Here is a 21828-nt window from a genome sequence, read left to right as displayed (position 1 = left end):
CGCACGAGCAGAGGACCAGGTGTTGATTTTGTAATGTTTAATGAACGTTGATACATTAGACCAGGTCACAGCCCTACAAATCTCATCTACTGGTGCCTGTTTCTCAAAGGCCACCGTAGTGGTAGCACTACGTAAAGAGTGTGCAGTGATGTCAGTCGGGATTGGCTGGCCGCTCGCTTTGTATGCCTCTGAAATGCAGAGCTTCAGATTGTAGCTGATAGAAGCTGCTGACATCTTCTGACCCTTGTTAGGGTTAGAAATTGCGATGAACATAGCGTCCGATTTTCTGATCTCTGTGGTCCTTTTGATGAAAATGTGCAGGGCTCTGCGCAAGTCCAGGGTATGCCATTGCTGTTCTTTTTGGCATGACAGCTTGGGGCAAAAGGATGGCAAATTGATTTCCTGCACTCCATGAAATGACGAATTCACCTTTGGTAGAAAGGTGGGATCCAAGCGCAACACAATCCTATCCTTATGAAAAGTGCAAATTCCTTTTCGAATGGAAAGAGCTCTCAACTCGGATACTTGCCACGCTGACGTGATGGCCCTCAAAAACAATACCTTCATCCTCAAATACTTCAATGGAAATATTGTCGAAGGCTTTCACTGTCAGAGTTCATTGGTTCTTGTAGTTTATCCGGGCTGTGTAACCATGGTCTTGGTATTTTCTTTCCTGACGTTTCGCCAGCAGCTGTGGCAGGCACCTTTAGAGGAGTAACACTGAAGGACAGTGTCTCTCAGTGTCAAGTGTGTAGGAAGAGTAATATATAGTCAGAAAGGGGTTGGGTTGAATCAATGTCCTGCAAAAAGTATCAAAGGTAATGTGCTAATCATAGTCCTGTTAAGTATCAAGATAATGTGCTAATGAGGGTGTGGTATGTTAATATGGAACCATTGTATCCTGAAGTGATCTGTTAATGTGTGAAATCCAAAGCTAATCTGCATGGCTATTGTGGACTGTAGTCTTTGTTAGTCTGGAGGTTTTCAGGACAGGAAGCCAAGCCTTATTCATTCTTAAACTCTCTTCTTTTCTGTTAAAGTTGTGCTGATGTTTATGAATTTCAATGGCTTCTCTGTGCAATCTGACAAAATAGTTGGTAGAATTGTCCAGTCTTTCAGTGTCTTGGAATAAGACCCTGTTTCCTGTTTGGGTCAGTCCAAACACAGCCTGGATAAACTTCAATGGAACTTCCACGAGAGGTTCAAAGGGTGCCTTTGTAAGGGCCTTCAGGACTAGATTAAGGTTCCAGGTCGGAAATCTGTGAATAACAGGAGGGTTCAGTTGAGTCACACCTCTTAGAAATGCTAGTACATCTCTATGCCAAGAGGTGGGAAGACCTTCAATCGATGGGATAACTGTGGAAATAGCAGCGATCTGACGCCTTAATGTGGAAGCAGAGAGATGCATTTGAACTCCCTCCTGTAGGAACTCTAGAAGCTTTCCAACGCCTGGATTGATAGGCGAAACCTTCTTTCTACGGCACCATCGGACGAAGGCCTTCCAGGATGTGTTGTATATGCACCTTGTTGCCGGCCTTCTTGCCTCAATGATGGTATCTATGACTCTAGGAGAGTAACCACATTTCAGAAGACGTCCCAGCTCAAGTTCTATACGGTTAAACAGAACCATAGGGGGTCTTGGTGAAGAAATGGCCCCTGTTGTAGAGAGATCCGATCCCGAGGGATTCTCCAAGGCTCTTGTACTGACAGTTGTTTTAGGGTGACAAACCAAGGCCTGCGTGGCCAATAAGAGACCACTAGCAGAATCCTGGCCGCCCCGTGCAGAACCTTCCTGAGAACTTTTGGGATAATGGGAAGAGGGGGGAATGCATATAGAAGACCCTTGGGCCATGGACTCAGAAGAGCATCGACTAACTCTGCTCTCGGATGGAAGAATCTCGATCCGAATCTTGGGAGCCTGGTATTGCTCATCGAAGCGAAGAGGTCTATCACTGGCGTCCCAAACCTGTGGCAAATGGCTTGAAAGGTCTTCTGGGATAGGGACCATTCCCCCCTCGTCCAGCATGTGGCGACTGAGCCAGTCCGCCTGCACATTCAATATTCCCTTTATGTGCTCTGCATGGATGGACCTGACATTGTTCTGCGCCCACCGGAAAAATCTGTTCCATCTTGAGGAGGGTCGATGATTTTGACCCCCCCTGCTTGTTGATATGTGCCTTCGTGGCAACATTGTCCGTTCTTATAAGGATGTGGTGGTCGGTAGCTGAAATGGAACTGTGCCAACTTGACTGCCCTGATCTCCAATAGACTGATGTGAGACCTTTTGTCCTGAGTGGACCAAAGTCCCTGAGCTATCTGGCCCTGAAGGGTGGCTCCCCATCCTTCCTGGCTGGCATCCGTAAAAATTTGAATTGGATCCTCGTGTAGGAACTGAGAGTGCCGACGGAGGTTGCTGGTACAATGCCACCAGGCCAGAGAAATCTTCACCTTTTTCGAAATCAGGACCAATCTGTCTATTTTGCGTGTTACATCTCTCTGATATGGCCGTAGAAACCACTGAAGGGGCCTGGATTGAAATTGGGCCCATGGTATTATTGATATACATGATACCGTGAGACCCATTAGTTTCGCTAGAAGCATCAGTCTGGCCGCTCTGGTATTTGAGATGGCTCTGGCTATTCTGGAAATCTTGTCTATTCTCTCCTGTGACAGAGACAGGGTATTCGCGGCCGAGTTGATGACCACTCCTAGATGCAACATAGTTTTGGACGGAACTAAGGAACTTTTGGGCATATTTACCAGGTAACCATGTTCCTCTAGGACTTGTATGACCCTCTGTGTATGTTGTATGGACTGATGGTAAGAATGTGCGCATATGAGGATGTCGTCCAGGTACGGGTGTACCTGGACTCCCTCTAGTCTTAAGGTGGCCATGACAGTGACCAACACTTTGGTAAAGATTCGCGGGGCAGATATCAAGCCGAATGGGAGGGCTCTGAATTGATAATGCTTGTCCACGTGGGTAAAGCGGAGGAACCTTCTGTGTGATCGGTCTATGGGAATGTGCAAGTATGCCTCCGTGAGATCGACAGCCGTCATGTATGTGTGTGGTCTGAGGGATTCCACCGTGGACCGGAGGGTTTCCATACGGAAGTGTTTTGGAGCTACTCTTTTGTTGATGTACTTTAAATTTAGAATAGCCCTCCAGTCTCCATTGCGTTTTGGAACGGTAAAAAAGATTGAATATACCCCCAGACCGATCTCTTCCGGAGGAACCTGTTCTATAGCCCTTATGTTGTACAGGTGCTGTACTGCCCTCACGGTTCTTAAGTATTTCTCCTTTTTTATGGGTACAGGAGACTGGATACAGCGATCCAAGGGAAGTCTTGCAAACTCTATGAGGTACCCGGTAGAAATAATCCCTAGTACCCAGTTGTCCGGGTTTGAGACTAGCCATCTGGGCAGAAAGCGTTGTAGCCTCCCCCACACCTGCAGTGATATGGCATCACTGGGGGTTGGTTTTGGGGAACTTATCCCCTTTCTCCTATCTGAACTGTCCCTGTTTCTGAGACTTTCCTCCTCTGCGAAAGGAGCCTCTGTTAGACCAGGAGCCCCTTCTATATTCGGACCTGTAACGGTGGGTTGGCCTGTAGGGATGAAAGGAAGGATAAGAAGGATAAGAAGGACCCTTATTGTCCTTCCTAACTTGCCTTTTTCTTATCCCTTGTTTCAATTAATATATTGTCTAACTTTTCTCCGAACAGGCAGCCACCCTGTAGGGGATAAGCCATTAGGATTGCCTTAGATCTGAAGTCAGCCTGCCATGGCCTTAGCCATAGGGCCCTCCTGACTGCTGATAAGGATGCAATTGATCTTGCAGAAAAGGACATTGTATCAAGGGAGGCGTCTGCCATCAGAGAAATGGCTTTGAAGACTCTATCTAGGCCTACGACGACCCTGCGGTTGTCCTGTGGGATTAGCTGAATGAGCTTTCTCATCCAGATAGTGGATGCCCTGGCGAATATAGAGGTTGTGGCACTAGCCTGGATGGCCAGCGCAGCAGCCTCGTGAGCCTTACGTACAAGGAACTCAGATTTTTTGTCCAAATGATCCCTAATGGATCCTCCCCCGTCCTCAGAAACTAAGCTTGGGTTCTGTACATCCACTACTGGTGCTTCCACCAGGGGGATCTTTAGAAGATCCATGGCATGAGGAGCCAGTCTGTAAAGCTTACGCAGGTTAGCTGGGAATTGTCTATTAGATATGGGATTATCCCACTCAGATTTGACCGTCTTTTGGAAAAATTCTGGAAAAGGGATCAAGTTATTTTGAGTCTGAGACCTTGGGAAGCATTCCTTAACCCCTCTGTTTAACTTTGGCTGAGGCTCTTCCACTGACTCTAATTCTTCATTGAGATCAAGCGCCACCAGTGCTCTGGCCAAAAGCTCCTGAAAATCCTCAGAGGAAAACAATCTAGGTTGTTGTCGAAGGCTTTCACGGTCAGAGTTCATTGGTTCTTGTAGGTTATCCGGGCTGTGTAACCGTGGTCTTGGAATTTTCTTTCCTGACGTTTCGCCAGCAACTGTGGCAGGCATCTTCAGAGTAGTAACACTGAAGGACAGTGTCTCTCAGTGTCAAGTGTGTAGGAAGAGTAATATATAGTCAGAAAGGGGTTGGGTTTGAGCTGAGTACTGTCCTGCAAAAGTAATGTGCTAATCATTGTCCTGTAAGTATCAAGATAATGTGCTAATGAGGGTATGGTATGTTAATATGGAACCATTGTATCCTGAGTGATCTGTTAATGTGTGTAATCCAAAGCTAATCTGCATGGCTATTGTTGAATGTTGTCTTTGTTAGTCTGGAGGTTTTCAGAACAGGAAGCCAAGCCTTATTCATTCTTAAACTCTCCTCTTTTCTGTTAAAGTTGTGCTGATGTTTATGCATTTCAATGGCTTCTCTGTGCAATCTGACAAAATAGTTGGTAGAATTGTCCAGTCTTTCAGTGTCTTGGAATAAGACCCTGTGTCCTGTTTGTGTCAGTCCATGTTCAGCCACTGCTGATTTCTCAGGTTGGCCAAGTCTGCAGTATCTTTCATGTTCTTTTATCCTTGTTTGTATGCTGCGTTTTGTGGTCCCGATGTAAACTTCTCCACAGCTGCAAGGTATACGATATACTCCTGCAGAGGTGAGGGGGTCTCTTTTGTCTTTTGCTGATCATAGCATTTGTTGTATTTTCTTGGTGGGTTTAAACACTGTTTGTAGGTTATGTTTTTTCAAAAGTTTCTCCATCCTATCAGTGACTCCTTTAATAAATGGCAAGAATACCTTTCCTATGGGAGACTGTTTTTCCTGAGTTTTCTGATTTTAGTTTGGTTTAATGGCCCTTCTGATTTCATTCTTGGAGTAGCCGTTTGCTAGCAGTGAGTGATTTAGATGATTAGTTTCTTCCTTGAGAAACTGTGGTTCACAGATCCGTCTTGCACGGTCCATTAATGTTTTGATTATTCCTCTTTTCTGTCGGGGGTGGTGGTTGGAGTTTTTGTGTAAGTAGAGATCTGTGTGAGTTGGTTTCCAGTAGACCTTGTGACCTAACTGAAAGTTTGTTTTACGGATGACAAGGGTATCAAGAAATGGGAGTTTACCCTCAATTTCCTTTTCCATGGTAAACTGAATGTTTGGATGGATATTATTAAGATGGTTTAGAAAGTCCATTAATTTTTCTTCACCATGGCTCCAAATAGTAAATGTATCATCTAAACCTCCAGACTAACAAAGACAACAAAGAAAACCTCCAGACTAACAAAGACAACATTCAACAATAGCCATGCAGATTAGCTTTGGATTACACACATTAACAGATCACTCAGGATACAATGGTTCCATATTAACATACCATACCCTCATTAGCACATTATCTTGATACTTACAGGACAATGATTAGCACATTACTTTTGCAGGACAATACTCAGCTCAAACCCAACCCCTTTCTGACTATATATTACTCTTCCTACACACTTGACACTGAGAGACACTGTCCTTCAGTGTTACTATTCTGAAGATGCCTGCCACAGTTGCTGGCGAAACGTCAGGAAAGAAAATTCCAAGACCACGGTTACACAGCCCGGATAACCTACAAGAACCAATCTAGGTTGTTGTTCCTCTGCTACAGTAAAATCGCCATCTGAGTCTATCTCTCCTTCCTCAGACTCAGTGTCATCTGAGTCCAACGGGGAGGATGGAGATCCCTGCTGTGGTTGAGAAACCTTAGCAGGGTGTGATTTCATGGCTGCTTTAGTGGGCCACGGCTTAGGACCAGATTGAGTCAAAGTAGCCCCCCCCAAATCCTCTACTACCCTAGAAGTAGTCTGAGAGGGAGAGGGACTGGGAACAGGGTTCCATTGCTGCCCTGTATTAAGGTTTTGGAAACAGGGCAGCATAGACTGCATAAAATGCCACTGCCTATCTAGAGCAGAATTAAATAGGACAGAGACCTGCTCCAGGGTAGCTGGGTTGCCACCTCCCGGTTGCCCTGGGAAAGAGGGATTAAAAATGGCCGTCCCCACGGCCCCGCCATTGCTATACCCTGCAGCTGACTGTAATAGCGGAGTAGGGGGCATGATAAAAAGAATAGGCGTCTGTGGTAAAATAAAGGGTAAAGGAGGCTGAGGCACAGCTAAGGGGACTGCCAAGGCAGATTGCCTTACCTTCCCCTTGCTGCCGGTGGTTTTAAAACCGCGTATTTTTTCTTTGTGGCTCCCGGCAGCAGCGCGGACTTTGGTGCCTTTTTTCCCTTGCCGCGCGAAGGCATCGCCTCCTCGCCCGTCTTACAAAGATCTTGCAGGCTTTCACTTTCCAAGGGTCCGCAAGAGCGGCCATTGGAAACCTCTGTGTCCCCGCGGGCGGATTGGATCAGCCCGCTTCCGCAATCTCCGACACTCCCGTCCTGTCCGCCATTTTTCCCACCCCGAAGACAAAAATGGGGGGGGGGAAGAGAACGGGATGAGGCAAGAATTGGAAATGCAGAGAAAGAAGATACTAAGATAGGTACACTAATAAGCAGAATAAGGTAAGAAAAAACTGTAGTAGAAAATTAGAACAATTAGTACTCAACACAGAGCTGTGTCTATACACTGCTCTCCCCTCAAGGCAGGACAGAAAGTGGGAGTTGAGGGCTGTTTCCTGCCTAGAGGAGACAACAAATAAGATTTGGTCCTGCCTCCCCGGAGAGCACTGGTAAACAGCCACAGCTTCAAGATGCCCTAGCCTCAGAAGAGAAACATAATTCAATATTTGTTTTAAAGTTATTCACACCAATAGACATAACTCAGTACTCTAAATTTATTAAATCTCAACAACGTATTCCAGTATATATCCAATACAACCTGGGCCCTTTGCAAAGCAATAAGTATAACTAATACATACAACTTCCTAAATTCCAACCACTCATTTTCTTGGGGACATTTAACTTCTTTTCATGTGACTCATGAAGAGTAACCTTTCATATCAATTTTTGATTACATTTTTGTGGCTTTGCCATTGTCTTCTTAACTACTGGATAATGCCTGTTACATCACTGCTGAAATGCAATACACTCCCTGTTTTCCTTGTCTAAAGCAATTACGGAATTGCTTTTAAATTTTCATTCATTTTGGGTATGAGAAAGGATAAGAATAAACGCAATGAATCGAGAGTACACATTTAGTGCTTTAAAAAGAAGAAAAATGCAAGGCTACTCTTTCTCATCGCATCAATTGTGCTACCATTTCAACAATCCTTATTTTTAAAGGTTATTCTCTTTGACAAACATGAGCTTCCCTGGTATTAGAGTATACATCTCCCATTCATCACCACTAATTTTTTAAGGAAAACACTGGCCTCAGTCAACCATTCAAAAGCAAAGGTCCTCCGTTATGTTTATACAGTTATCAACCCACTACTGTGGGATGAGGACTTGGTAAATGGGAAATCATTCCCATTGTTCTAAAGAAACAAATAGCTATGCAAACTGCAGCATCAGTCAGCGTAAGTGACACAGGCCAAAACAGTGACTGTGACACACAAACCTGCAGCTCCACTTGCGCATGGTATCTTTCCTAGCTAGTGGGAATGCTAAACAGCTGTATGGGATGTTCTTATCTTTTACTTCAGAAGGGCAGTCATTAGACTTGTGAGCAGCAGAAATGTTAACCATCTTGCAAGTCAAGCATGAGCATTAACAAGCAGTCACAGATTATTATTTTTTACTACGATAAAGCTATTAATTTTTCGGTTCTAAAACCAGTTCTCTTATTAAAGAGTCCTTCGGTATTTCTAAAAGATGTTTGATATCAAGCCCATCTTACTTGATCAAGCACAGTGAATGGGATTATGCAACTGTGCAGTGCCTCTGGGCTAAATGTTTAGGGCAAAATCTTGCCCTCGGGCCATGGCTGCTGACATCATAGGGCAGAACTTGGCTCAAACTTGCATTGCACACACCGCACCCGTTTTCCAGATATTGTGCAAGGCTGAAAAGCTGTTTATGTGAATCATGAAATACCTTTTAACTTTTTGCTAACTTACATAAGAGTGATGATATAATGTTGTCTGTGGTTTTTGTAACATTCATAAAATAGCAAAGCATCTATGAATAAGGACCTTTTGAAAGCTTTAAGGCATGCCTGACAAAATAGTGTCAACAGCTCTTAAATTAAAATCCTATTACAAACACTAGATCCTGTGGCCTGTTACAAAATAAATGAGTCATTGCACTTAAATAAGAACTTGCTTCCAAATATAGAATTTGGGTTAAACCTGAATTTTATCTGTGCATGTATCTATACTGCCTTTTTTCTACATGATTTTTACCTCAGAGATAGCTGCCTCTGGTTAGCAACAGTATTTTTGACAAGAGTCCACAGAAAATTGATAGAAAGGCTAGGTTTAAATTTGAGAAAACCTAATAACATAGCGGGGAAAAGAACCCCGATAAAACATCTGGCACACATTCATCTGGTGTTTCTAAGTACAAGGCAGGTGCAAAGAGATGAACAGTGATATATGCATCTCAGAGAAGTTAAACTGGGAGAAAGGAACCACATCAGAGCTACTAGAAAATGCTGACTGCAGTAGCTTCCAGCATCCCTGCAAATAAGCCTGATGGAAATTGAAACCCTTTTAAAGAAAACCTGGGAAAGAAAGGGCTGGGCACAGATGTCAGGTACCTTATTCCTCAGTAACAAAGCTACAACAGTGGCTGGCGATCAAGCAGACCAGTTAGCCACATCTTTAAATTCCTAGCATACAACCATATAGGACTGAGTCTCTTTCTTGTTGTACCCTGGTGTGGCATGAATTGCCTGGCAGGACAAGCCCTTGGGCCCAGGCAGTCAGACTCACCAGGACAGAGCAGGGTGGGACCAGGAGCAGAAAGGTGCAGCCAGGATTGCCTCGTCAACAGAGCAGCCTTGACAGCCCGGCCCACTATTCAAAAGGTGTGGAGGCAGTGAGAAAGCCTGGGTGAGAGAACAATGGGTCTCTGGACCCAGGTGTTTTGAGGCAGGGCAGGGAACAGAGAAGAGGGTGGAGCACAGCTGAAGGTGTGAAGCTGGGACTAGAAAAAGAGAGGAAGGAGGAGGCTGGCAGGAGAAGAAGGGAGAATGGGGTTGTTGTGGGCATGAATAAGATGGTAAATACTATTAAAATGCTACATAAATGATAAATAGTGACTTTAAAAGAACCAGCATGGTATAGTGGTTAGGAGTGTTGGACTAGGATTTGGGAGACCTGGGTTCGAATCCCCATTTTGCTTTGGAGCTGGGTGACCTTGGGTCAGTCACAAACTCTCAGCCTAACTTATCTCACAGAATTGTTGTGAGGACAAAACAGGACAGGAGAATAAAGTAAGCTGCTTTGGGTCTCTATTGGGAAGGAAGACAGGGTATAAACTAAATAAATAAATAATAAAACCACATATATGACATCAATTGTGAGTGAAGTATTGGTGCTTTGCTTCAGTTATTACCTCAGTAGCTACAACTTTCCACCCATCTACCCTCCAATTATTTTTTAAAAATGATGCAAATAAAAGTTTAAATAATCTGCTCAGCAGTAAAGGCTGTTAAAAATAAATGAAAACAAAAACTACCAAGTACTCCAGACAGTAAGGAATATTTAGAGAGTAGCCATTAGAGTTAGTAACACTAACAGAAATTAGCTGGGCTAGATTCGAGTCCAGTAGCACCTTAATGGCCAACAAGATTTTCGGGGAATAGGCTTTAGAGAGTCAGAGTTCCCTGAATCAGATATGAACTGGCAGAAATAAGCTGGCATCCTTTTTCTAGTCAGTCCACAGATTCAACTCAATGCTGTGTACTAACCACCAGGAAAGGAGGAGGGAGGTTATATGTTTATACTAGAAGAATCCAAGGTTAAAACTTACTTCAAAACTGACAGGCATGTTGCGCTTCAGTGCAATTTCAAACACTACGCTGATCTCCGACTTGTTTGCGTCTTTTTCTTCTTCCAGTTCTTTTCCTGTCTCTCCATTCTGGTCAAGCAAGATAACAAAGTTCTATGAAAACTTTCTAAGAACAAAATTTCAATGCTTTTTGTTAAAATGTGAAGTATGTTTTCCCAAAGGCAACACTGTATGAAAGAATGTCAATTTTTGGATGCAAAATACTGGTGAATTTATAGATTACTGCCTGCTTTTCAGGAACCGGTTTCCCAAAGATCTTCACATAAATCAAGTGACAAAGGTCCTGCCCTTGAACTTACAAACTAGAAAGGGAAGGGAAGGCTGTTTATCATCTTCAGTTATGGAATCATAAGTGTCAAACTGATACGAAACAAGACCCTTCCATATTCATTCTGTAGTTCCTTTGATTGCAAAACTTTGGAGAACAGTTCACCAAGAAGAGTTGTACCAAATATCTTTTATATTTATATCCTGCCTTTCTTGCTGGAAGTCAAGATGATATTCATAGAGCTGGATCCCATTGTAAATGTCCACTAAAAAGACAATTTTCTGTAGAATAATTCAGTAATTGTACTGTTCTCCAAATACTTTCCTGAGACTTGAGATATATGTGCACAAATAATTATTCAGGCAACAGTTACAGAGTAACTAAGCTACAGGGAACTGTAACCTGGTTGTAAGCACAATTTTAAGCTCCAGTACTGTTTTTCAATGTTATATCACTCAAGAATCACTCACTTGACGAACTAGTATCACTTAGTAATTTCATAATTCTGTAACACCTTCAACATTTAACAGAAGTGAACTTGATGAACATGTATGCTATAAAAACACATTTCAACCTACTAGTGAAGGGAACTCAAAAATTTTCTTTTAGGTTTAGTGGTTCTGAACACTTTATCCAAGAGAATAGTCTTTATGCACCACCAGTACATCACAATCACTTCCATCAAGGAGAAAGGGCTTGATTCTGAATGGGGGGGGGGAAAGCCCTGTTCGTTCATCTTAAGAAGACATTGGCTATTCTTAAACATTGAACCTAAATAGTACTTGAGTCAAAAGATCAGCTTCTCACTACTGTTAATAAAGATATTTTCCACCTGGAACAGGGTTGTGTAGCCATTTCTTTGCGGAGATATAATAATTCTGCCTATCTCTACACGAGAAGGGCTACATACTTACTTTATTTAAAAAAGAAAAGTGGGAGAACCAGATACACAGATTGTAATGTTATAATGTTCAACTGCCAATTTTTAAAGCCCCCCCTCCCAGCAATGAGGAAGTGGGAGACTGCTGTCGGGGACAGTGGCAAGGAAAATCCCTGTCATAAGGGTGGGACCCAGAAAATCTGACCTGTCATGCTTACACAGCAGCCAACCAGGTTTTGCTATGACATCCTTCCAAACTTTGCAGCAAAGCAGGTTTGTGAAACACAGGAGAAAACCCAGGAGGTATACAAATACATTCTAAAGCTATGGGGAAAGTGTATGTGTGGTGGGGAAACAGCACTGAACCTATGACAAATAAACCATGTGGAAAAGGTCAAGGAGCAAGTTTGCTGCTGGAAGATGAGAAAACAATGTCCTGGTAAAAACATTAAATAGTTAGCACTAGTCAAAGGTTTGTGGCCTCAACGGTGGTTATGATACCAAAAGTACAATAAAGCCATGGATTAGCTTGTGAAGCTAAATCCTCAGTTCTCAATAAAGGGGGAGCAAGAGGAAACTGCCTTAACTATAGTTTGCTTCAGCTCAACACCATTACAACATTTAACTATAGTTTGAAACCCCTTTTAAACCATTGTTTCCATATCCTCCTCTGAAGCCTCGATTACACTTTAAGTAACCAGACACAGACTTTGTATGCTCGGTCTGTTTCTACTGGATCTGCTGCTCTCTAACTGCACAGTATTTGCAGGCAAATTCTCAAAACACTATGCGCAGAGGCTTTCCAACCAAAGAAATTCCAGGAGTACCTTGTGATCAATTATGCATCCCCAGCAAAAATGCAGAGCTTCTGAACCATGCGTGAGTCCTTCCCCCCTGAAAATGCTGCTTTGTAACTGGCTGTGGTGTATTTTTTTAAAATACATCACCAGCCCCCACAGTGGGATTCTTTAATTTGAAATGAACTGAGTGGCCATTTTACAGCCAAAGCAGAGAAGGGTCCAGACACCCCCCCCCCAACCAATTAGTTTATGGCTATCACAGTGCAGGGTCATGAGAACATAAAAACACTCACATCATTCCATTGATAGTCTTGCATTCGCAAAAAAAAAAAAAAGGCTTTAATGCCTATAAGAGTATGCATATAAGGGGATGGCAACAGATCAGCCCAGCTCTGTTCCATCCTGCCGAGAACTGAAACTGACCCACACTTGCTGTGGCTTGCTTGCTACAGGGAACACCTAAGCCTGAAGAGGGAGAGGAATCTTCACTGGACAGAGGCAGCACTGGAGTCATGGGAAAAGCAGCTGGGCATTTAAAAGTCCGCCGGAGAATAGAAGGGGCAGGGACAAAGAAGCCCAGAGGAGAGCAAGGCTCCGGGGAGCAGAGTAGGGTTTGGGTACGAGCTCCATTTTTGCCAGGAAAGACTTAGGCACAGCTCTGGGTGACTGGCTGGGGTTTCCGAGCCAGAAGGAGAAAGCCCTTTGTGCATGCTCAGAGCCACTCTTGTCCCTTTTCGTCCTGAGCCTGTGCCTCAGGGCTGAGTGCTTGCCTTTACTCAGGTTCCAGGGCTTTCTGGCTCCTCCTGGGTGGTTGCAGTGACTCTGCCCGCTAGCAGTTGCAAAGGGAAGCCTGACAGTTGCAAAGGGAAGTGCTCAAACTGATGTTGAATTTTGAAAACAACCCTCCTCTATGGGCAGTTACTTCCTTTTCCCGACTCTTCCAGCGTACTTATTGTCACAATGAATTATGAATACAGAAAGACTTTCACTAAGGCATGCCTGGATACATATCGTGGAAGAATCTGCTCCTGTGACTGTAGGTCCGGTGAGGATTTGTCCCATGTCACATTCCAGTGCCTGAGATGTGAGCCTGGGCGAATATGCAACCTTTTAACTGATGTGCCTCAATGTGCCTTAACCATCAAATACTCACCTTATAAAAGTGGGCAGCTAGAGCCTAGCAGAAGCTAAACAGGGACATGAGTACTCTCCTGCCTTATTCACAGTTATTGGAACAAAGCAGCAGCTCTTGAATCCCTTTCACATAAACTTCCTTACCACCAAGACAAAAATAAAGGGCCCAGGGACAGGTTGATGATTGGTAGTTCTGAAGATCCATGGCTTACGTGTGATCCTCATCACAGCAGCAAAGCTCTTGGCTATGCATTCCCTTCTCAGGCCTCACTTCAGCCACTTGGCAGGAATAATCTGGCAGCTGTATAGCCGTTCTTTCATGAAAGCAGGTTCGTGCTCCTCGTTTTCCTCACCGTTGTTTTCGTTGTGCTTTCCCCAAATAGACACAATGTCTATCAAGTCTCTCTTTTTAGTTGTAAAATACTTTACGTGTACTTCATTTTAAGTAAAAGGGAAAATGCTTAGGAGACTCTTATTTGTTTAGTACCAAACTGTAGCCACTGTGCATGTAGAAATTTTTGCTTTTTTTATTTTCATTTCAGTCTAAAGCAGTCTCAAATAGAAGCTCAGATCTACGATAAACCAGGTCTACCAGCCCAACTTCACTGTTTCTTGCTGGGAAGTTTTTGTAACTGCTCCGACCAACTGTAAAACTTTCCAACTAGAAATGGAAAAACTGCAAATAGTAGTTGCATCTTTGACATCTAGGGTCCAAATAGACCTGTGGTTTGCACTGGCAAGAGAGAAATCTGCAATATGGAAATGATATTTCTGGCCTTTTAGGACTGTTGTAAGGATTTTTGAAAATAATATATGTGAAGAGCTTTGAACACCTGAAATGAACTAAATATTATTATTATACTCAAACAGGGTGCAGCTCATTGAATAATGGCCAAAGCACTGCTAATAGAGCAAAAGTGGCAACAGGATCACTTCTTCCTTCAAGTACATACATTTTTTTTCCACAGTTAAGAAAATCTGAAAATAATTAAAATCACAATCAACTTCCATTAAAATAGATGGGACGTCATTTGTCATTTCCCAGTCCATTGTTTTCAATAGGACATGCCACCTGATCCTTTGTTCACTTACAAAGGAACATGCCCACTGCATTTACAGCGCAATCCTGTGGGGAAGGTAGTTGGGTTGGGCCCAGGCTTGCCAGCATGAAAATACAAGGAAAAAATGTTAGTTTTAAAAGAAACCCATTAAACTCCTCCACAGAGTTTCGCGGGGCTATGCATGCCTTTTTTGCCGGCGAATCTTTGTGCGGGCTAAAGGGAATGTTCCCAGGGCAAAAGGGCTTTGGGAGATGACTAAAGTCAGCTCCGCCCCCAGGAATGCCCCGGGAATGTCCCCTTCACAGCTGGCGTGAGCCTTTGCTCCAAGGAAATGCTGCCAGCGAGGATGCGCCGGTGCCCGAGCCTCACGCTACTGTACTGCTCCCCAGAGTCAGCGTAAGTGGGCCTGCACCGGTGATAGTGCCAGTTTAGCCGGCGCAAGTGGTACTTACACCAGTGCAGGGGTCGTGCCGGCTCCTGAGCCGGTTCCCCCCCCCCCTTTCAGGTTTGCTCTGCCCATGGACTTACTTCAAGTAAATCCAAGTAAGTTCATAGTCACAGCTAACTTTGACTAGATTATGCTTTAACGTTACTGCTCTGCATAGGTTTTTAATATGTGTTTTCTACAAAGGAAATGCATACTCTTGGGCTAAACTACAAGCAATGTTAAGGATCTGTTATCAGATCTCTCCACATTTAAGCTCTAAGCATGACTATTCCAGAGCAGGGGAACCACACTTGGAATAGAGCTACAGCAATGAAATAGGGAAGGAGGTGAACACTTTCTGTGCTGCTTAAAGGAACTTGATTTTTCCCTATGCAAAGAGCGAGTGATTTCTCTAGGGAGAGCTGCTGGCAAACCTTGAACACATTAAACTGCCTTCTACTGTATCAGACCATCAAGGACTGGCAGCAGATCTCTAGGGTCTTATGTCTTCTTATCACTCACTGCCTGATTCTTTCAACTGGAGGAGTAGGGATTGAACCAGAGACCTTCTGCATGCCACACAGATGTTCTTCAACTGAGCCATGGCCCCTCCTCTGCTCCAACACTGTGGCCCCAACCTCATCCCCCACACCTTTTGAGCTTAAACTACATACGAGGAGATCTGATCACAATTCCCAACATCATGCATAGTCTGGCCCTGTGTCTAAAATGTTTGAATCCAGCATTTCTTTCTTTACTAATCTTTCATTATGTGCTTTATATCCGGAACAATATTTATTCATTTACCTTCTCATTCCCTCAAAAATGCTTCCCCAGTAAAATAATGAAAGTATTACATTTTAAAACTAGAGGGCTGAGTAAACTAATGATCCACTGAAGACCCAAACTGACCGAAAACCTTAACCCATCTGACAGCTGTTCAGAAACAGTATCAAACTGAATCTGTAATCTCATTTACATGCACAAGATTTCATATAAAATATTATTTGAAAATTCTGAAGTATTTAAGAAAAAAATCTATACACCATTTTGCATTGTCTTATCTGACTGATCGCTACTATTTTATGCCAACAATTATTAAACTTTTACTGTTCTTTTGCTACTGATTGTTACTTTTTAATCTTTTTCTAGTTTGGGTTATTCTGATTTTATTGCTCTTTGTTTTTTGATCAGCTGTGTTTAGGGATTTTAATTATTTTATTTTTGTTTTCTTTATTGATATACTTGTATTGTATGGAGGTCTTATAGAAACATGCTCAATATATAAGTAAAACCATGTAACAAAGTGTTTGGGGAGGAGGGAGATGACAAAACTCCTGTAGTTTTGGGGCTGTAGGGAATACAGATGTAGAATACAGATCTTCCTTCCTGGTTCTACCTCCAATGCTATTTTACCAAATTGCAATTCGGGGTTCCTTATTAAATGAGATTATCCCGCCACCTAGTGCCTTCATTGCTTTAAGACCATTGTGCAGAAAGTTGCTGATATGTGTGATAGTGCCCGTAATATACAACTCATACCAACATTCCCTCAAGTATCTGGCATTTTTAAACACTAGAGTATTTTTCTGAATTTTATAAGTCAATAGTTTTCTGGTCAACAGTGCCCCTTAAAAGAAAACTTGTGGCAATTTTAAGTAAGGCAACCTTTTCTCTCATAGCAATCACCACACCATTTTGGAATGCAACTTCTTGTAAAGAAACTTTATAGAGTTATGAATGTCAACACCAGACACTAGGGACTTACAACGTGACCATCATTTGTATAATGAGAAACACTCCATGCACACATGGGAACTAAGCGAATGCAAAAAGCTCTAACCAGGAACTGGATTCCTTGGAGTAGAATTTTTACTTTATATTTTTATTTATTTCCCTTCTGAGGCAGAAAAATTAAGGGTTGGCTCCTTAACATTGTGAGTTAAACTATGCTCACAGAAAAAAGCCTGCTTACCTGTAAGAAGTCAAAGGTATGAGGTTCCAAATCCACTATCACCATATGTTGCCAGTGCTTTTGCAAACAGCTGATGTTTCAGCAGAATCTGTGTTGTACATATAAGAATACTTGAACATGCAGAATATCCCTTTGAATCTTCAAGAGTTAAGTGTGAAAATTGTTTTTGGCAATGAATCTGCTCATCTTAAGGAGAGAAGCAGTAGTGTGCGTGCCATATGTGGATGAAACGACATCATCCTGCTCAGTTTTTCCCAAGCCAATGCAACAGGAGAAACACTGATCTGTTGCATGGAAAGAGGGCAGGTTATGTGATTGCATGGATGACCATTCCAAGAACATCAGCTACTTGCAAAAATGTTGGCAACATACAACGGGCAATAGTGGATTTGGAATCTCATACTGCTAACTGGAACAACCAGTCATTGAATGATGCTTAACTTCCCCAAACCCACTAATGCAGCCATCCAAATGAGTTGCTCTAAGCAAAGCATGGAAAGGAAGTCTTCTGTCCCAACAATGTTGGTATGGGTGATGAGATATCCAAATTGGAGGAATCTCCTTGTTCTACAACTGGAATGATTCAATGGTGCTGGGGTGTGGTGGAAGGCCTCTATAGATCCTGGCACCAGAACTGAATCCATAGGGTTCAAACCAATGGTCAGAAGCAAAGCTATGAGGCATGTAGTGGTCTTGAGCAAATGACACGAGGTAAGGAATCGAAGCCAGTGCAGTTGTTTGTGGTGGCACAATGGCTTCTGGGCTGAAAGGATGCCAAATAGACTCTGTGCTTTGATTTTGCCTCGTGTCAGGATCTCTTCAGAGGTGAAGAACTGCTCTCTAGCTGCTCAGGTGTACAAGACAAGCGGACTGGAAATGGAGGCAATTTTGAAGAAGATAATTTTGATGGTTTAGTCCTTGGTCTTGCTGACACTGAGGAAGTTGGTACACACATTAAAAACACTAGGGCTGATTTCAGGCCTAGGGTTTTTAATATGTGTACACTCTATAATAAATTATAATAACATTTTGTATAATATTTGGCTCAACTGAGCAAGTTGGTCCTGATGCATTGGATGGGGGGAGAATCAAGGCATCTGCACAAAATGTCTTCTCCCAGAGTGTGGCTCTAAGAACTTTTCCCCACACTTCTTTTGTGACCTTTTGACAGCGTTGACAAGAATACAGTTGATGTTCTTGCTCCAAACAGAATAAGAACAAGGAGTGTCCATCTGTGCGTGGAAGTTTATTGCTACAATTCTGACACAGTATGAACACAGACCATAATGCCCTAAGATACAAAGAAATTGGCGACCTGAGAAGATCCCATGTTCTCCTCAAAATGCTGTGTGTGTGTGTGTGTGTCAGTGGACAGCATGGGGAATAGTGGGGAGTCTGTAGTGGGAAGGGAAGTCAGCAGAACTCTTACAGAAAGAGACCTGGGATCCAACCATGTCTATCTTTCCCATACGACCATTACAATTTATTCCACATAAGGGTACAATTAAAAATATTTGCTTGCTATGGATTGTAGATGGTGGATGCAGATTTCCCCTGCATTCTACTCCCCCCTCAGTCCCCTTTAACTCCAGAAAAGCTAACACTAGAGAGTACAGAACTGGCATTGACAAAAGGTATGTGGGTCAGGAGGCAACCATGAGAAGGGGAGAATTCCCACCCCCCACTCACCAGTCCTCCTAGACTCCACTGGCTGATGAAGAAGGCAGGCCAGTTTTCCTGCTTATACCTCCTCCCTACATGACGTTTTGTACACGCAGGTCTTATAACCTCCAGCACCAGCTTTTGGGAATCAAATGGAATTGTGGGAGAGGGAGAACGAGGGAAGCTCTTTGTTCACCATCCCTTTTGTAGAAAGATGTGGGGAAATAACTGGTACTGGTAGAAAGGGGGGGGATCACTAACCTGAGGTAACTTTTTGGGAATTGGCTCATTCTGAAGAGCTTGAAGTGCTTTCATTGCAGCATTGTGTCTAGCAGCTTGGCGAGTCTTCCCTTCACCCAAAAACTCACGGTCACCCACAGTCAACTGGACAAAGAAAATCTTAGGCACTGGGCAGTGATATCTAAGAAAAGGTATTGACAAATTAATTCCCCATTAATTATCAATAATATATGAACATTCTATGTAAACTGACTTTCAAATATACCATTAATAATAAAAACAAGCTGAAAATTTGTCAGTGAATCAATTATATAATAGATTAAAAATCCTTCAGAGCGTTCTGGGCTACATGCAAACTAGAAGGCAATGGCACCACACTACTCTTGTCCTGGACAAAATCAAGTGTGAGGCGTCTTTTCATTTTTGAAAGCTGTAAAGCAGGGAACTTTTGATTTTGAAAAAGGTACCCTAATTTATCTGCAGGTAAATTTATTAACACAAATATTAACAAAAAACACACACACACAAAAAAAAAACCCGTGCAGGGGCCAACTGAGGTAGATAATAAAGAAAAGTGAACATAAAAGGCACTGTGGCTCTTTAATAACATTATTGAAGATTATTCAGGAGGTAGCAGTCAAAAGCAAGGATGCATCAGAAGACAGAAGGTTCCACTGCTCCTTCTCTGCTATATACTACTGCCCCTGTGAGTCAGTCCTAAATAAATACAATGTAAAAAATTTTAACATCATGCAAGTTATAACAAACTAGTTATGCTATGAGTTCTTTGAGTGCTCTCAATTGGTGGTGGTGGTGGAAAGTGCCATCAAGTCACAGCTGAGTTATGGCAACCTTGTAGGGTTTTCAAGGCAAGAGACATTCAGAGGTGGTTTGCCATTGCCTGCCTCTGCATGGGCTGAGAGACTTCTGAGCAAACTGTGACTGGCCCAAGGTCACCCAGCAGGCTTCATGTGGAGAAGTGGGGAATCTCCAGATTAGCGTCCACCGCCCTTAACACTACACCACACTGGCTCTCAACTATTTACTACAAATTCTGCAGCACACTTCAAAGACCCTAAATCTTGGTTTTGAGCTGCGCCCTTGAAAACAGATTCCTTGATTCTCCAAAGCAGTCAACAGACCTGCTTAAATTTTTATCTGCTTGCTTAAAGAAATATCATAATCAGCTTCTTGATGAGAACCATGCCATCTACTAATAGCAGAAGTGAAGGAACTGTTTTAATATGATGATATATTCTGGAAGCATCCTGATCTGACAGGGGGGGAAAACCACTCTAACACACTGGTTTTAATTTTTATAAAAGCACTAAATATATTTTCTGATAACATAGTTATGACAGAGACATAAGGAAAGGAAATGAATGAATTAAATTAAGTAGCTTGATGTCATTTCAGGCATGTCGGAACAAGAGTGGAAACTTCACAGCCAAGGTAAACTCTCCAGTTTTCTTACCTGTTGTATAGTTTACAGGGCCCAGTAATTGAGTCACATTATAGAGATTAAAGCTTACACCTCAAGAGAATATGCTGTACTTTTTTAGTTTTGTCCACATATTATGTTACTATTTTTATCAAAAAGATCTCAAGGTTTTTGACTGTTATAAAATAGGTTAGCTTGATTCTCTGCTATAGAAGGAACTGTAAATCTCTAACAACAGGAAGAACTAAACTCAGTTATTTATTTACTTATTGGTTTTATCTTGCTGTTAATACAAGGAATTCAGGGTAGTGTATGCATAGTCATGCTGGTCTGCAGTAGAAGAGCAAGATTCAAGTCCACTAAAGACCAACAAGATTTTCAGGATATATAGTTTTGAGAGTTAAAGTTCCCTTGGTCAGACAAGCTGAATACCCTCGAAATCTTGTTTATCTTTAAGATGCTACTAGACTTGAAACAAGACTGTAAGTTAGACAGAGTGGCAGCAATTTTTCCAGTCATCCAACAGATTTCAACTCAAAGTTCCCAAGATGTTTTGCAACATAGCAAAATACAATAAATATCAGTAAGAACATTTTGACATAAGAATTCAATTACAAACAGTAAAATCAATAAAGTATTAGTTAATTAAGAGTGCAACGCTAAGCAGAGTTAAAACCTTCTAAGCCCACTGACTTTGTGGACATAGGACTGCACTGTAACTGTCTTAAATTTGGCAAAGAAAAGTATTTGTATGGAATCTGTTTGCTCTCCACTCATTTACAGAGGCTTTGGTCATTTACTCATGGGAGTTTTACCTGAGGTTCATTGCTTGCTGGACCCACACTTTCCTGTTGGGAATGTATGCACCAGCAGTCACCAAGCTCAAATCAAGTCCCCGCATCTTTAAATGCTGCTTTGTAATTGGCTTAATTTGTAGAGCTTACTGTGAGAGAACCCCCCCCCAAACCCAATTGCTGCATAAAAAAGCATTTTAAGAAGAAAAAACAAAAAATGGAGCAATCTGAAGGGGGGGGGGAGAAATCCAAGCCTTGGTTTTAAAAAACCTTTCTTCTGCTTAGAAAGAGCTCAGAGGAAGCAGGAAGCATTTGAATCTCCACCTCTGGACATGCTGCTTTGTAACTGGCTGTGAGCGAAATCAAGCTTGTGTGTCCCGCACTTTGCCTTATGCACGGAGATTTCACCCGGGCTGAGCTCGGGGGAAGAGGAAAGAATCAGGTTAACAGAGGAACGGGAAGTCCCAGGATTTGTGAGGGCTGGCAGCTAGGTCATCTCTAATGGACGGAAAACTCATTCATAACTCCCAGGAACAACCGAGATAGACCAGGGGTGAATGTGAGTGAAAGTACCCATGAATAAACAACCTTTATTTCAAGTTCAAATTTTATACATACAGCTTACCCAAGAAAGGAGGCACTAAGATTTATAGATATAGATAAACCCCAGTGACATGTATAGCATTATGTGCATAAAATGAGAGATTCTAGAAGAGTACCCATAAC

At 42.5% G+C, this 21828-nt stretch overlaps 1 protein-coding gene across 2 annotated transcripts in view; it reads right to left on the bottom strand.

Moving 5' to 3' along the window:
• STAU2 (staufen double-stranded RNA binding protein 2) overlaps nt 1-21828 on the bottom strand; it is a 171079-nt gene that overhangs the window by 126081 nt on the left and 23170 nt on the right. For both annotated transcript variants that reach the window (XM_056854148.1, XM_056854147.1), the window contains exons 5-6: nt 18889-19048; nt 10382-10489 (exon numbers count right to left, since the gene is read on the bottom strand). In XM_056854148.1, the coding sequence (XP_056710126.1) occupies nt 10382-10489; nt 18889-19048 (268 nt within the window). The remainder of the gene's footprint in view (nt 1-10381; nt 10490-18888; nt 19049-21828) is intronic.

Source organism: Euleptes europaea, chromosome 8, assembly GCF_029931775.1.
Source record: "Euleptes europaea isolate rEulEur1 chromosome 8, rEulEur1.hap1, whole genome shotgun sequence".
Lineage (NCBI taxonomy): Eukaryota > Metazoa > Chordata > Lepidosauria > Squamata > Sphaerodactylidae > Euleptes > Euleptes europaea.
The sequence above is the reverse complement of the archived record's forward strand: the minus strand, read 5'-3'. Positions and strand labels throughout refer to the sequence as shown.